The 16,440-nt window shown below is 42.0% G+C and overlaps 1 protein-coding gene across 4 annotated transcripts; it reads left to right on the top strand.

Moving 5' to 3' along the window:
- The first annotated feature begins 6,249 nt into the window (after nucleotides 1–6,249).
- On the top strand, nucleotides 6,250–16,092 carry LOC127340673 (uncharacterized). Of its 4 annotated transcripts, none has more exons than XM_051366426.2 (21): nucleotides 6,250–6,499; nucleotides 6,869–6,931; nucleotides 7,085–7,359; nucleotides 7,457–7,550; nucleotides 7,634–7,711; nucleotides 7,800–7,859; nucleotides 7,941–8,045; nucleotides 8,802–8,915; nucleotides 9,187–9,228; nucleotides 9,388–9,459; nucleotides 9,571–9,758; nucleotides 10,135–10,418; nucleotides 10,481–10,623; nucleotides 10,728–10,770; nucleotides 10,875–10,966; nucleotides 11,446–11,494; nucleotides 12,481–12,551; nucleotides 12,648–12,770; nucleotides 14,742–14,836; nucleotides 15,207–15,252; nucleotides 15,799–16,092. In XM_051366426.2, exons 1-21 carry the CDS (start codon nucleotides 6,356–6,358, stop codon nucleotides 15,844–15,846), a joined length of 2,229 nt encoding a protein of 742 aa, XP_051222386.1. In that variant the 5' UTR covers nucleotides 6,250–6,355; the 3' UTR covers nucleotides 15,847–16,092. The 4 variants fall into 4 exon arrangements, with proteins under 4 accessions (XP_051222386.1, XP_051222380.1, XP_051222382.1 ...); XM_051366420.2 differs by having other exon boundaries at nucleotides 6,252–6,499; nucleotides 9,388–9,495; XM_051366422.2 differs by having other exon boundaries at nucleotides 6,254–6,499; nucleotides 9,388–9,495; nucleotides 10,502–10,623.
- The last annotated feature ends 348 nt before the right edge of the window (nucleotides 16,093–16,440 follow it).

The raw sequence follows: 16,440 nt of genomic DNA, 5'->3' as shown, positions 1-16,440 counted from the left end.
GCTGCAATTCTACCACCATCGACTACACGCCCGAGCTATTTTTACGCACCGTTGCTACTGCTCATACTTATTCATACCACCTGTATTTCACTATCTCTTCGCCGAACTAGTGCACCTATTTGGTGTGTTGGGGACACAAGAGACTTCTTGCTTTGTGGTTGCAGGGTTGCATGAGAGGGATATCTTTGACCTCTTCCTCCCTGAGTTCGATAAACCTTGGGTATCCACTTAAGGGAAACTTGCTGCTGTTCTACAAACCTCTGCTCTTGGAGGCCCAACACTGTCTACAGGAAAGGAGGGGGAACGTAGACATCAGCCTCCGACGCCCTCCTTCGGACCACTTATCGCCCTCGACCTAAAAACGCACGGGGAGAAGTCGAAGTCGCCAGAAACCCTCCAGAACGCCGCCACATCGCGAAAATCCGTCTCGGGAGCCAGAAGTCTCCGTTCTGGCACTCCGCCGGGACGGGGAATTGGAGGAGATCATCGCCACCATCACCACCGACGCCTCTCCATCGACCAGCCATGTTTCCCCCATCCATGTGTGAGTAATTCCCCCGCTGTAGGCTGAAGGGGATGGTAGGGATTGGATGAGATTGGTCATGTAATAGTATAAGATTGTTAGGGCATAGTGCCTAGTGTCCGTAATTGGTACTTTGATGATATTGTTGCAACTTGTTATGCTTAATGCTTGTCACTAGGGCCCGAGTGCCATGATCTCAGATCTGAACATGTTATTATTTCATCATGATATTCATTGTTTATGGTCTTACCTGCAAGTTGTATACACATGTCATTGTCCTGGAACCAATGGCCCCGAAGTGACAGAAATCGGGACAACCGGAGGGGATGGTAGTGATGTGAGGATCACATGTGTTCACGGAGTGTTAATGCTTTGCTCCAGTACTCTATTAAAAGGAGTACCTTAATATCCAGTAGATTCCCTTGAGGCCCGGCTGCCACCGGCTGGTAGGACAAAAGATGTTGTGCAAGTTTCTCATTGCGAGCACGTACGACTGTAATTGGAACACATGCCTATTGATTGCTTTGTACTTAGACACCATTTTATTATTATCTGCAAATGCCCTGCTTGATTGTTACATGAGTTTCTCTCATCCATGCAACGCCCGTTATCCGTCCCCGTGCCTACAGTATTTTAATCCTGCTGTTTACTATAATCACCACTGCTGTCTCTGTTACTCTGCTGCTGTTATTTCACTACTGCTACTGCTATAAAACTGTTACTACTGATAAACTCTTGCGAGCAAGTCTGTTTCTAGGTGCAGCTGAATTGACAACTCCGCTGTTAAGGCTTTCAAGTATTCTTTGTCTCCCCTTGTGTCGAATCAATAAATTGGGTTTTACTACCCGCGAAGACTGCTGCGATCCCCTATACTTGTGGGTTATCAATGATCATTGGACAAACAGTAAGAATATCCCTGTGTGCTTTAGAAGAACCGAGGATACATACATATTTTTATATGGGGTAATGACAAACAAATTGCTGTAAGGTGTTGCACCGATATTTGTTTGGTCACATATAAAAATGAAATTCAAATCTCAATTAGGCTAAGTGTTGTTTAAAAGGTAACACAATGCTAGATTTAGAAGAGTTCTAAATATTGTAACGGATTCTACAAACGAAGGCATAGTATGTCATTGTTTTGACAATAACTGAGGATGTTTAAGTCGAAGAGTTCTTGGAGAACTTGGTGTAGTTCCGATAGTGTCAGAACTTTGAAGCTATATTGTGTATGACAATATTAGTGACATATTTCAGACCGCGGAATTAAGGTTCCACCAGAAGACCAAACATATTTAATGCCGAATAATTTGGAAAATGAGTGATGCGTTAAGACGCAAATGAATTGCAAAATACATACGTTTATGAGCGTGTCAGATCCATTGACTAAAACTTCTCCCGTGAGCAAAACATGGTAAAGCACCGGAAGGCCAAGGTGTTATATCTTTGCATATGTAAACTATATTATTGACTCTAGTGCAAGTGGGAGACTGTTGGAAATATGCCCAAGAGGCAATAATAAATGGTTATTATAATATATCTTTGTGTTTATGATAATGTTTACATACCATGCTATAATTGTATTAACCGAAACATTGATACATGTGTGTTATGTAAACAACAAGGAGTCCCTAGTAAAGCCTCTTGTATACCTAGCTTGTTGATTAATAGATGATCATGGTTTCGTGATCATGAACATTGGATGTTATTAATAACAAGGTTATGTCATTAATGAATGATGTAATGGACACACCCAAATTAAGCGTAGCATAAGATCACGTCATTAAGTTATTTGCTATAAGCTTTCGATACATAGTTCCCTAGTCCTTTCGACCATGAGATCATGTAAATCACTTATGTCGGAAGGTTACTTTGATTACATCAAACGCCACTGCGTAAATGGGTGGTTATAAAGGTGGGACTAAGTATCCGGAAAGTATGAGTTGAGGCATATGGATCAACAGTGGGATTTGTCCATCCCGATGACGGATAGATATACTCTGGGCCCTCTCGGTGGAATGTCGTCTAATTAGCTTGCAAGCATATGAATGGTTCATAAGAGACCACATACCACGGTACGAGTAAAGAGTACTTGTTAGGAGACGAGGTTGAACGAGGTATAGAGATACCGATGATCAAACCTCGGACAAGTAAAATATCGCGTGACAAAGGGAATCAGTATCGTATGTGAATGGTTCAGTCGATCACTAAAGTCATCGTTGAATATGTGGGAGCCATTATGGATCTCCAGATCCCGCTATTGGTTATTGGTCAGAGAGAGGTCTCAACCATGTCTACATAGTTCGCGAACCGTAGGGTGACACACTTAAGGTTTGATGTCGTTTAAGTAGATATGGAATATGGAATGGAGTTCGAAGTTTTGTTCGGAGTCTCGGATGGGATCCAGGACATCACGAGAAGGTCCGGAATGGTCCGGAGAATAAGATTCATATATAGGAAGTCATATTCCAAGTTTGGAAATGATCCGGTGCATTTATGGCAGGTTCTAGAAAGTTCTAGAAAAGTCCGGAAGAAATCACCATGGAAAGTGGAGTCCCGGAGGGACTCCACCTTGCATGGCCAGCCAAACCCTAAAGGGTGGAGTCCCAGGTGGACTCCACCATAGGTGGCCGGCCACCCCACCTAAAGGAAAGGTGGGAGTCCCACCTTGGGTAGGACTCCCTCCTTGAGTAGGTTTCCCACCTATGTGAGGTTTTGTTGTTGGGGTCTTATTCGAAGACTTGGACTACAATTCTTGGGAATTTCCACCTATATAATGAGGAGAAGAGGGAGGGGGGCAGCCACTCTTGGCCGCACCACCTAGGGCTGCCCATGGCCGGCGCCCTACTCCCCTCTCTCTTCCCAAACCCTAGCGCCCCTCCTCCACATACTACTCCTGCAGCGCATAGGCGAAGCCCTGCCGGAGTTCTCCACCACCACCGCCACCACGCCGTCGTGCTGCCGGAATTCCAAGGAGGATCTACTACTTCCGCTGCCCGCTGGAACGGGGAGAATGACGTCGTCTTCATCAACACCGTACGTGTGACCGAGTACGGAGGTGCTGCCCGATTGTGGCACCATCAAGATCTTCTACGCGCTTTTGAAAGCGACAAGTGATCATCTTCTGCAACAACGAGATCTAATCTCGTAGGCTTTGGAAATCTTCAAGGGTTAGTCTCGTTCATCCTCTCATTGCTACCATCTTCTAGATTGCATCTTGGCTTCGATTGCGTTCTCGCGCTAGGAATTTTTTTGTTTTCTATGCTACGAATCGCATCACCCGGTCCATAGGGCTCGCGCGTATCCCTACATCGTAAATTTGACAATAATAATATGAAACATGTATTAAAAAATATATATCATTAGAAAGCTTATATATTCTACTTTCTAATGATATAATTTTTGGTTGTACAATTAATATTATGTTGGCTAAATTGAGAACTTAAAGATATACGCAAGCCCTATAAACTAGGACAGAGGTATTATAAAATCTGGCTCCACCCGTGAACGTGTGTATACTAAGAATGTGATTGCTTTGGGTGATAGGGTGGATTTGTTGCGGGCATCCAACGGCCTGACTAGCCACGTTTCATATTCGGTTCAGTTTGGATGGGCCAATTTTGCTTTTGGTTGGAAAGACAACCGGCTTGAGAGATGGATAGTATTGTGATGACCTTTTTTCGTTGAGGTGGTGAGATCACACCCATACCATGAACATGTAACACGGGCAACGTAATCAGCCAAATATAATATCGACAATAATAATTGCAAAATTTAAACTAAACTTCAACAACATGTTCAAGCATCACGGCTCAAGAATATACTCCCATACTTCAAATTACTCCATACATCAGATTTGGTTGAGCAAATAGATAAAAGGATACGTTAAGGTCCTACAGTATCAAGTGCGTGCAATACGAAATTATAATTTCATGATTGCTTCGATAATTTGAAAATGTCCTGATGAAACGAAAATCGATAAATATGTGCAGTACTAACTCCATCTGAAAATAAGTGTCTCAATTTTTTAGGAGCATAACCTTACAAAAAAATTAGGTAATAAACCAATCTTATCTCAAAATGAAAAACAACCTGGCGCTAGTAAGTGCGATTCAAATAAAATACTAGGATAGATGCATTCGATTCGATTCATAATTTCGTGCCCCACGCCGTGGCAAGCGGATCGATGCATGCCATGGGGGCAACATCCATGCGTTACGGGATGGAGTCGAGCCTCGACGGCGTTTGGGAGGGAGGTGTTCATACATCATAGGGGGCGGAGGGAGAGGCGCACGGGATGGAGGTATCGACCATCGAGGCGAACGATGGCGGCGGTAGACGGGATGGAGGCCTGTGTCTGTCCTGAGAGAAAGAGACGCCGACACGCTCCATCGAGGCTAGCCATCGCGGGGAAAGGATGCGGCGGCGCGGGATGGAGGCCTGCGGCCGTCGCCGGGTAAGGAGGCAACGGCCCGCTCCGTCGAGGCCAGCTGTCGCGGGGAAAGGAGGGTGTGGCAGGGGATGGAGCGCTCCATCGAGGCCAGCCGTCACGGGAGGACGAAGGTAGCAACGCTTTTCGTCACGACGAGCTTCACTGGCTAGCCATGACGTGTGATTTGGGAACTATTTTGTGGACGGGAATGTCCATGAGAGAGATAAAACATCTAGACCCACACTGCCGGAAGTGAACGTACACCTCCACATGATTAGGGCCCCATTTGGCGGTGCTCCACCCAAAGGTTGCGAGCTACGCAACCTCTGAGGAAACATAATCATTTCCCATATCAAATGCGTGCAATATGAAATCATAATTTCATGATTGATTCGATAATGTGAAAAGGTGTTGATGAAACGACAATTGATAAATATATGCAGTATAACCTTACGAAAAAGTGAGCTAATAGTAACTAAACCCATATGACCAAGCTAGCCTGACCAAATAAAGTTGTGCAAACATTTCAGGCATGGTCCAGGAAGTACCTTTACGCAGGCATATTGTCCGCCTCAAACAAAACATACTATAGATCTTTTCGAAAGAATATCTAAAGAGTGGTAACAACAACAGTTTTGACGTAGCTTGTCCTCTGTATTATTGTTTGCCAAGACAAGACAAAACAACACAAACGAGTATTTATATTAAACGTTCTTACTTGTTTACATTATATCATTATTAAATCTTAATTAAGTAGTATTTGCAAATTTATATTTTTTATACACAAACTCAAGTAGTATTTGTGTGTGCTGTATACAGAAATATTAGCTTGAACAAGTGTAGTGGTAGCATCATTTTTAGAGTCCATTGTTGCACATATCCACCGCCACAAAAGTAGAACCCTGGGAGATTATGCTAATGCTGAAACTTTCGGCATGCTAAACTAGTTTCACCCTAAATCTAAGAAAATCATAGAGATTTTGACATCATGCATACTAATTTGTACCGCTTAGATGCACTATAGTTTCTTTATATCTCATTGTTGCCAATTTAGTATCTTCAAGAATCTTACCCGAGGGTTCTACAATGTATACATGGGCGGAGCCAGATAAAAACATGGGTTTACATATATGTACACCTATGCGCTAGTAAGTGCGATTCAAATCGAATAGGATGCATTCGATTGGATTCATAATTTCCTGCCCCACGCCGTGGCGGTGGCGGCCCGCGCCACCTACCCGTCGCCTTCATTTCCATCCCCCACCCCGTGACTGACCAATTCCACGATTCGCTTCCCAAATTTCCAATTCCACTCGCTGCTCAGCTCCCGGCCAGGTGGACTCCAGTCAGTCTCCTCCCCCGCTCCGGTCAGTCCCCGCCCCGAACCCTACGCCACGCGCATGGACCACCTCGCCGGCAGGCTCGCCGCGGCCTCCCTCTCCTCCGACGACCCCTCCGCCGCCGCTGCGGGGAGGGGCGGCGACGGCAACCTCATCGACGTCATACGCGCCGTCGAGCGCGCCGAGGGCACCATCCGCGACCAGGTCAGCCCCCTCCTCCCTACCCCTAGTCGTCCTGTCGTCTGTTGGAATTCATTCGCTGCCGCGACCCCTCTCGGCTGCTCTTCCGTGCCGCTGAATCACTCACCTATATAAGGTAGAAATGGCCAAACCAGCAAGGCCGTCTATGTCCTGTTCTCTCCCGTATGAGCTTCCAAATTTATATTACTAGCAGTTGATATGTCCACATGATTTTGTTTTAATTTAGCTTCTTACTGTGAGCTCCTCTTTGTCAGTTAGGCAAAAAAAAAAAAAAAAAACTTTGCACAAGCTGCACTTCATAACAAGCTAGGCAGGCACGTGATTTGCTCCATGTAAACGCAGCTGATTCCGGTTCCTTGTATCTGATCTTAGCTGGAAGAGAACAACCGCCTCAAGGACGAGCTGATGCGCAAGACGCGGCAGCTGCAGATGATTGTGGGTTAATTCGCATCCCTCTTCGTGGCTGGGCGTGGCAGAACTTGTTGCTGTGGTGTTGCTACTTGCTAGTACAGTACAGTACAGCTAGAGGAATGCATACTCTTTTTTTTGATGTACTCAGTTTATTTTTTCGTTTTTATTTGGTTCCAGAGCGAGGACGCTACCTCCCAAGGTTCCTTCGGTGGAGTGAGTCAAGAACCCCACGCTTCTTCGACAAATGCCCAGGGCACCTCTATCCTTCATCAGAACGGGATCTCGGGAAGTGGAGGAGAGCCTCAGACGCATGATCGAATCAACCAAAACTACCCTGACAGCGGCCACGCTAATGGAGCGTTTAGAAGATCGTCAGGGGAACCGGCTGCTGTGGACAATGGCGGACCGTCACAGTTCTCCACTCCGTCATCTCGTTCACTTTCTCCCACCAGGTAACAAAGCACAATTGGTGTCAGCTAAGTAACCTGCCCTGGAAACGCGTTTTGGTAGCAGAACCGGATATATAAACTAAAAGTCCCTTCCCTGCAGGCCTAGAAAAGGTGATTATGATACAAGAATCAACTTAGCTGGACAGGGGTTACTGCCTGTTTCGGAGATGAACTCAAACGTATCCTGGAAGCAGGTCAGCTTGATTTCCTTGCAACACCATATGTAATGCTTATTATATGACCTATTTTTCCTGACAAAAGTTTTGTCCCTACACAGGACCTTGCCGTTAAGGTCAAAGAGCGCGAAGAAGAGATCACACGGTTAAGAGAGCATCTTGGTAATTACGCAGTGAAGGTGACTACTTTATACAAAGAAAAGGCATTTCATTCCTGCTGTCTATTCCCTTTCTATCTTGTACCTGACAGCGAACTATTGCTCACAGGAAGCAAAAATACTCAATGAGAAATGTACGTTGGAAAAACGCATCTCTTATATGCGCGCGGTAAGATATTGCTTATCAAAGATTCTTTAGTCCCTTGGATTGAGTATACCGAATTATCTTTAAGATGATTTTCTTTTTCAGGCATTTGATCAACAGCAACAAGACTTAATTGACGCAGCATCAAAGGCTTTATCGTATAGACAAGATATTGTTGAGGAAAACGTCCGTCTAACATATGCATTGCAGGTAGTTTTCTATTATTGGAACGTTCATGGCTTATATATGCTTGTTCTGAATGGTTACCACTTATCAGATGTTCTATCTTTGCATCCTCAGGTTGAAATCATTTCAAATTGGTTATGATTTTGATACCCATACACCCTTTCAAATTTAATTTGGTTATTTGTATTCTATGAAGCTGAAGTTTCATATGCAGCTTTCCATTCATATCACTTTACCATCTTACTGTAGAAGATCCAAGTGTGTGTACAATCATCTATAGGTGATCATATCCTGCATTAAGTTTATGAGTATGTCTGTTATGCTTACTTCAGCTTGTGCCTTAAGAAAATTTCAAATTTGATGTGGGAATGCAACACATAACCGTAATTTCTATAACCGATGGAATCTTTTCGCCTTAAAAAATGTATGCAGCTCAGTTTTATTAGTTGGATATAGTTATGACTTATGAACATGCCATTTAGAAACAGCTACTTGATGAGACTACTTGACTGAGGGTAAGGTAACCAGACTACCAATTGGTTCTGTTGGAATACATTTAACATTTGGAGAGATGAAGGTTTTATCGTAAGATATTTCACTTCTTGGAGTTAGATATGACTTACATTTGTTTTGTTATGTTAGCTTTTCTGTGTATCTTAGTCAATTCTTCTGTACAAACTGTTGATATAAGTTTTTTTTATCGGGCGTTCATTGTTAGATGCAGTACTGTAGTATTGAAGAAATTGAAATGATACTGATCTTTCTTGTGTTACTGTATAGGCTGCACATCAAGAAAGATCAACTTTCATATCTTCTTTGGTGCCTCTTCTGTCAGAATATGAAAACCTGCGACCGCCTGTCCTCGATGCTCAGTCCATTGTTAGTAATTTGAAGGTATGTCCTGTTTCCTGACGTTTTGGTAGGGCACCATCATTAAGTAGCTAGGACCTAAATATTTTTTTGCAGTACACGGGCCAAAGGGTAAAATGCAATGATATTAGTGTGACTAGGGAACATGAAATAACTTTTGATGGAGAAAAGCAACATAACACAGTTTAAATTCAGAACATGTGATCAAGCTGCTTCTGTTTATGTTCTGAACTGAGTTTGAAGTGGCCGGGATCTGAGTGAACCTTTTGCTGAATGTGTCTTCCTTGCCCTGTAGGTTTTGTTTAGGCATTTGCAGGAGCAACTTATGATTAGCGAGGTAAGCAACATGAAGCTACAGTAAATGTGCATTAACTTTAGAACTGCAGTGCGCGCATTCTATAGTCAGTAGTAAGCTTGTCATGCTTGCAGAGCTTACTGCTGATATTCTTCTTACAGAACTTTGAAGTTGCCTTTCATGCAATCTTGGATGATGCAGGAGAAAGTTCAGGAGTCCCAGTACCAGATAACCCCATGGCAAACTGAATTGCCAAATAAGTCCAGTCTTCCTGTACAGTCACCTAACAATCCTCTTGGAAAAGCATTGGTGACTTTGCTATAGCTCTATACTTTTTTGATTACTCTTGTGACAAATACTTTCTCTAACTCTTTACTTCCCCAGAGCAAAAACAGTCTTGATATCGTGCCCCAGACACCATATCCTCATGTACAATCTCCAATGTCTTCCCCTGTTCAAGGTAGAGGTGATTGGAGGGTATTAGCAAACAAAAACCGTCATGTAATTCCAAGTGAGGTTCCTGCAAGAAATATTGATCATGATTACAGAGAAAGGACATCTCTTTCAAGCAGGTAGTGCCTATCGTTTTGGAGCTTGACAGTTTACCTTCCTAAGTTACCTTTTGCTCTTTAACAGTGTTATTTTGCATGCTTAAGTTAGCAATGTTTTTTTTTGTGGCTATAAATTTGGAGGCAACCAAAGGGGGCAAATAAGCAAAAAAGAGACATAAAAGAGTTATTCAATTTGTTGGGTAACGTATAAATGTTTATGTATTTTTGCAGATTTTTCTTTCTCGTTCATATCACCATTTCATTATTTTTGTATACTCAAATTGTTGTCGTGGAAAGATTAGCAAACTATGCCTGTTCGTCTGTAATTGTTCCTACTATATTTAATTATTTAGGCATAACTAGAGTACTAAATATGACTATCAATTTATGTTCGCAGCAACCAATTTAGGAACGACGTTTCTGCTGAAGCATCTCAATATGATTCTCATCCTGTCCAGTTTGATTTCGATACCCAGAGCCAAAACCCACCATTCAAGGGCCTTAGTAGAAGCGATGTCTTGGATGGTTCTGTGGGTGCTGAACCCCAACATGTGCGAGAAACTTCTGATCAATGGGGTCCTGGAGACTCACCTAATTTAGCATCTGGCCTCGAGGAAGCAACTCCTTCATATCCCTATCTTCCTACCGTTCCTGAGGAGCCTGGTTCCTCTTTCTCTGAAGGTAGTTACTATAGGGTTAAGTTCCTATAATCATATTTACCATTTCATTTAATTTCAAAGTAGACGCTTTTTGTGGATATGCAGCTGCAGAGGATGATCCATTGCCAGGCATAAAAGACCTTCGAATTACGGGTGAAGCTTTTCCTGGGAGAGAACTTCAAGCAAGTGGGTTCTCCATTGATGGAACAACAACTTGTAATTTTGAGGTGCGCTTGATAGATACATATTTTGAATTTTAAAAATACTTTTCTATCACATTATATCTGTTTAGTTCAGACTTTCAGTTTTGCAACTCTTTATGCATGTTCAGTGGGTGCGGCATTTAGAAGATGGCTCTGTAAGATTCATAGAAGGTACTATTTTTTTTGTGTGTGATGCATAATAAATGAATTTAAGGTTTGGGCCCTTGTTACTCATATCATGATGTCACTACTATGGGTTAATTTTTTTGGGATAGGAGCAAGGCAACCTAACTATTTAGTTACTGCCGATGATGTGGACACTTTACTAGTCATTGAAGTCCAACCCCTAGATGAAAGAAAAAGAAAGGTAATCAGTTTTCCATGTGCTGATCTTTATGCTATACTGCTGTATTTTTCTAACACTCTGGGGAATCTTGGGGCTATCTATTTTTCTACTCCTTTTGGAATGACACAGGTTTTTTAATGATTAATTATCATTTCCCTGTTCTGATTTCTTAGATCTCAGATCGGTTACTAGATAACTAGATAGTTTCCATTAAATAATACAGATACTCTTCTTTCTTTTCTTATATTTTTTTGTAGAGATTCAGAATGCCCAGACAGTCTCGTCAGCTTGAGACAAAATCCGACCCTTTTTTTTTCTTAAGTCTTTCTTCAAATGATGAAATATTGAAATCAACTAGTTGCGATGTTAGTATAATCTTAGATGGATGAGATCTGCTACATCGTTAAATTTCTGTCAGAAATGATTTGCTAGTTGGTACTATTACTTACACTGTTAAAATGTTTGGTTTTGTTTTGAAACCTTCCTGTTTCCTATTATAGGGTGAGGTTGTCAAGGTTTATGCTAACGACCAAGCAAAAATTACTTGCGGTGAGTATTGAAATTGTTAACATGCTCTTGCATTTTCATTTTAGCCTTTTCTTACCTGTATCTTCTTGTTTTAATTTTTTGTTGGTTCTAAGTGTATCTATTGTCCAAAATATAGCTGGGCTAATAGTAGACAGTTTGTGCTTGTAAAATAGCTGATAACTCACCAGTTTACATGTGAATGAGAGGTCAGCATATTCCTAACTGCAAAACAGGAAAAGTATGCTTGCAAATCAAAAATAGTTCAGAAAATAGGAACTGTGAAATGCTAAATCAATATAGGCTAATGTCAGGTCCAAAGCCACATACTGCTTTCACTTATGAGCATCATAGTTTGCATAGAATGTTGAGTTACTACCCTAGCAGAAGAGTGCTATATTGCAAGAGAACTTTCAAAGATAAAAATCCAGTTAACTGTTGCAGAGGATCAGTGATATTAAAACACAATTTGAATAGACATACACACCTGCTGTGGACAACTTATGTGTATCGAGTCAGTATGCTCATACAGTTTATCAGCATTAAATTTGTATGCCAAACTAACATTATATTAGCCAGTGTGCAAAACGGAAGGCCTTTACAATAGAAAGTGTGTAGAATGGTTTATCCAAAATCACTCTGATGATGGGTTATATGATGTATCCCACGATGTTAAATTCCACTATGCACCATGCATTAGTAAAATAATGACCTGTTGAAACCAAATTAAGTATGGCAACACTGTACCACATTTTGCAATGAAGAATCCCATAGACAGGTTGAACCAGCTTGAAATCTGGTGCGACTTGAAGGAACTTTTAAGTGTGGTTCAACATTTCTATATTTGACCTCTCTACATATCCTTAACTCCCAAAAACCCAAACCTCGGTACAACTGTTGTTTTGGTGCAAGACATGTGATTGTGTGACTGCAATACTGATAAATTGTACTGTAGTAGTGCTTTGCACAATTTGAAACGCTTCATAACTTGATAACCATCTTTGTTGCAGATCCTGAAACAAAGGAACTTATTAAGAAAACTCTTGAAGCTGGGCATGTGTCTTATCAAGTCCTGCTACCTGTATGTTTACTGTACTTTACAATTATCCATCAATAGCATTCTTGCTACTTCTTTGTGATACCACACAACTATTTAAAACGTTAAATCTTGTAACAGCAGGTGAGATTCTTAGACATGTGGGAACCAGCTGTTTTGGCAATAAAGAGGGAAGGTTACAGCATTAAATGTAACGGGCAGCGTGGTGTTGTCCTCACTGAAAAATTCCAGCAAGCATCTGCTGTATGTCCCTACTCTTTCTTTAGCAGTATTTTTTTCTTTTCAGAAAGGGGATCTAAATATAGGATTGGCAATGGATGTGAGAGTAATCTTTGCTTAGGTGTTAGTATGTTCTAGTATGTTCCAGTTGTACTATTCATAGCCTTAGGGCATCTCCAGCGGCCCGACGCAATTTTGCCCCCAGGTCAACGGCCCGACGCAAAGTGACCGGTCTGTCCGTGCCGACACATTCGTGGCCCAAATTTTGCCGCGGACGCGTCGGCGCTGACACAGCACGGACGCGCCGAGCGTCCGCATTCTTCAAACTTGGGCCCGCCTGGTGGTGTGCGTGAGGCCTGAATCGTTGCCCTCCCTGGGCGGCCGCATCGCTGACCACCTGCGTGCCTGCTCGTCCTCCTCTCATGAAACGACCCACGGAGGAGCACATGATGGCTGTGAAGAGAATTCTTCGCTACGTCGTTGGCAGGACCCACTATGGTCTTCACTACCGGCGGAAGACAAAGGAGGCACGGCTGATTGGTCACAGTGATGGTGACCTAGCTGGCGACATCGACACCAGGAAGAGCATGAGCGGCACTCTATTCTTCTTCAGCAACTGCTTGGTGAGTTGGCAATCTCTCAAGCAGAGGGTGGTTGCTCAGTCTTCTTGTGAGGCAGAGTATGTCGCAGCCACAACTGCAGCAACTCAAGGAATTTGGCTGGCTCGACTTCTTGGAGAATTTCAAGGAAGAATAGCTGAGACAGTTGAGCTATGGTGGACAGCAAGTCTGCCCTGGCATTAGGCAAAATCGTCTTCCATGAGCGCAGCAAATATATCGATATTCGGTACCACTTCATCAGAGGCTGCTTGGAAGATGGAAGCATCAGCGCCAGCTTCATTAACACTTCAGATCAGCTCGCTGACATTTTGACAAAATCGCTTGGGCGAGTAAAGTCTCAGGAGCTGCGTGCTAGAATTGGAATGGTCCAGATCAAGTCAAGCATGAAGAGCAAGGATTAGATGGATAACTGTGAGAGTAATCCTTGCTTAGGTGTTAGTATGTTCTAGTATGTTTCAGTTGTACTATTCATATGTAATCCTTAGGCATAGCAAACTCTGGTTAGCAATAGAAAGCCGTAGAAGGTGAACAGTAGAAAGCTCCAAAAGACTTTAGAAACCTAGCTGTTGTACCTAGCTTGTATCCTATAAATAGCACTATGCAATACAAGCTGCAGTAGCTTTTGGCAGCATCACACAAACAGACCACTTCTCACACACTGCCTGTGAACTAACAAGACTAACAATGGATTCTGTTAGTTCCTTCGATACCTAAGTAGCACGTTCATTTTCCCGAAAATGGGGTGAAGGTAAACCAGTGGTATGTAGGTGTCACCAGTAATTACTTTGAAATAAATCTGGCAAGCAAAATGATTTCGAATCCCAGATGCTTCAGTATTTCAGACTAATCAGTCCAAAATCCAAAGATATGACCATGTTACATTCAATCTGTACAGACTTAGGTATGTCTCTTACTATACATGTAAACTATGAAGAAAGCAACTCTATAGATTCCACTGCAAACTGGCTGTTTCTGGAACTTTTCTGGTAGGTAGTGAGTTCTGTTCTAGCTTATAGGATTTCTCTTCAAGTTACGCTTGACAGTAGTATTAGTTCCCTAGTTGTGACGACTGATGAGTTTTGAAACCTTCCCATAGCACTTCATTCCTATCAAACTGGTAGGCTATTTAACTGTACAGAATTATGTTTGTGGACAAATTAACTACTTCCTCCGATCCATAGTAAGTGATCTTCTGTACTAAGTTTCCGACACTTGTACTAAGTTTCCGACACTTATCATGGATCGGAGGGAGTACGTTGGGGCTTAAGTTCAGTTTAGTCCAAATTTGAACTAAAACTCCTACACTTATTATGGATCGGAGGGAGTAATTTATTTGGTCCTGTAATCATTCTTTTGTTTACACTGCGTTTTCCAGATTAATATTCCTTGGGGAGACGAGCGTGCAACAGAATTTGTGATTGTGTCTGCTGATGGTAATGAATATAATCTCCAGCCAGCAGAAAACACGCCGTAAGTACCAAACTGAGTTACTTTTTTGCTTCATTATAGATTTGGTGCAAAGTTAAACTAAAAATCCCTTCATATATTTTTGCAGCATGGACTAGTAGTCTAGTACTGGTTGTCCTTAGTAAACCATCCTAGATATCACTTCTTTAAACAAAAAATACTTGTCTAATACAATCAGAAGTATGATCGAATTCCTTATCTGTCTGGAAATTTAAACTAAACTTGAATTGAACACCGCATCCTTGGCTTTGAGAATTATCTGCCAGTATGACTGGTGCCGTCGTGTTTATATTTATTACTGACGAGGTTATACACTGTCATGCTGAACATATACTATATACCGCTTATTTTACTGTCTATTCCAATTTTGCAGACCTCGGGATACGATTGTTCTAGTGTTAAGATTGTTCAGAAGTATGGTATGATCTCTTTATCTTCTGCGAAGACATTACATATGACCATCCCTTTAATTATCTGATATTTCCATGACAACATCCAGTGGGTCATCATGAAGTGATGGTCCCACTTTACTCAAGTTCATAACTGAGCACTATGTGACATTTAGCATGTTTGATGGACCACATTAGCTGGTATTTTTAATCTTAATTTTACTGTCATCTTCCCACTGATAGTCTTAGCATCTTTTTCTTTGAAGTTAACTGTAAAGCTCTTGATTCTTCCCACTACTGCTATGCTGATATTCAAGGTAGCTAGATTGATATTAAGCTTGGTTACCAAATTCATGGTTAAGGTCGTAGAGCCTGCATCATAGCGCATATTGTTGATGACTCTGCCTGTTAGAGTGGTATCTTATCTAGTACTACCAGCTACAACCCTATTCGAAGAAAGTGTGATTTTAGTAGCCACAAATGGTTTGAAGGAATACATTGCTGTCAATATTCTATTATTTGTCATCTCTATGCTCTGTTCCTTCAACCCTAATGTGGAGCGTGTGCATTTTGCAGGCTGTGGAGAAGAGGAGAGGAAGGAAAAAGGGCCTCTTCTTCAAGTAGATCGTTCTAGCTAATGTATATTCATCTGTATCTATTCTTTAGAGTGCGCATAACATGCGTCATGGTGATATCCTGATAGGTGTGCCGTACTGTCTGCTGTCGTATTTCCTGTAGAGACCCCCACACGAATTTTCTGTATTCGAACATTGAAGAACCTGGTGCGCTGGGAGTTGTAAAAATAGCAAAGAGTGCTTCATCATTGTAAATACATCTTAGTAGAAATGAAGTTACTTCTCTTAGCTGTTATGTGATGGGCCAAATGATGAACAATCCCAATACCATGCTCTTCATGTTTCCTTTACACCAGACTACACTTGGGTCATGTGTGGTTTAGGCCACAAAAGTCTACCTGAAGAGGATAAAGGTGATTCAAAGGTGGTGTAGCATGCCATTTTCAGACTTGACTGGGTGTGTACGTGGGCTTGTGGAACTCTATAAATGGCTAATGCCACATGGTTTATACCTGAACCTTGATGAGTTCATGGCTATAATACGTTGTACACCAGGCTCGAAAGATTTGCAAAGGCCAGCACAGTTTATTTAACGCTCACACACAAAGTACCACAGAGCATTCTGGAACTTTTGATCAACCTT

This window comes from Lolium perenne, chromosome 3, assembly GCF_019359855.2.
Source record: "Lolium perenne isolate Kyuss_39 chromosome 3, Kyuss_2.0, whole genome shotgun sequence".
Taxonomy (NCBI): Eukaryota; Viridiplantae; Streptophyta; class Magnoliopsida; order Poales; family Poaceae; genus Lolium; species Lolium perenne.
The sequence above is the reverse complement of the archived record's forward strand: the minus strand, read 5'-3'. Positions and strand labels throughout refer to the sequence as shown.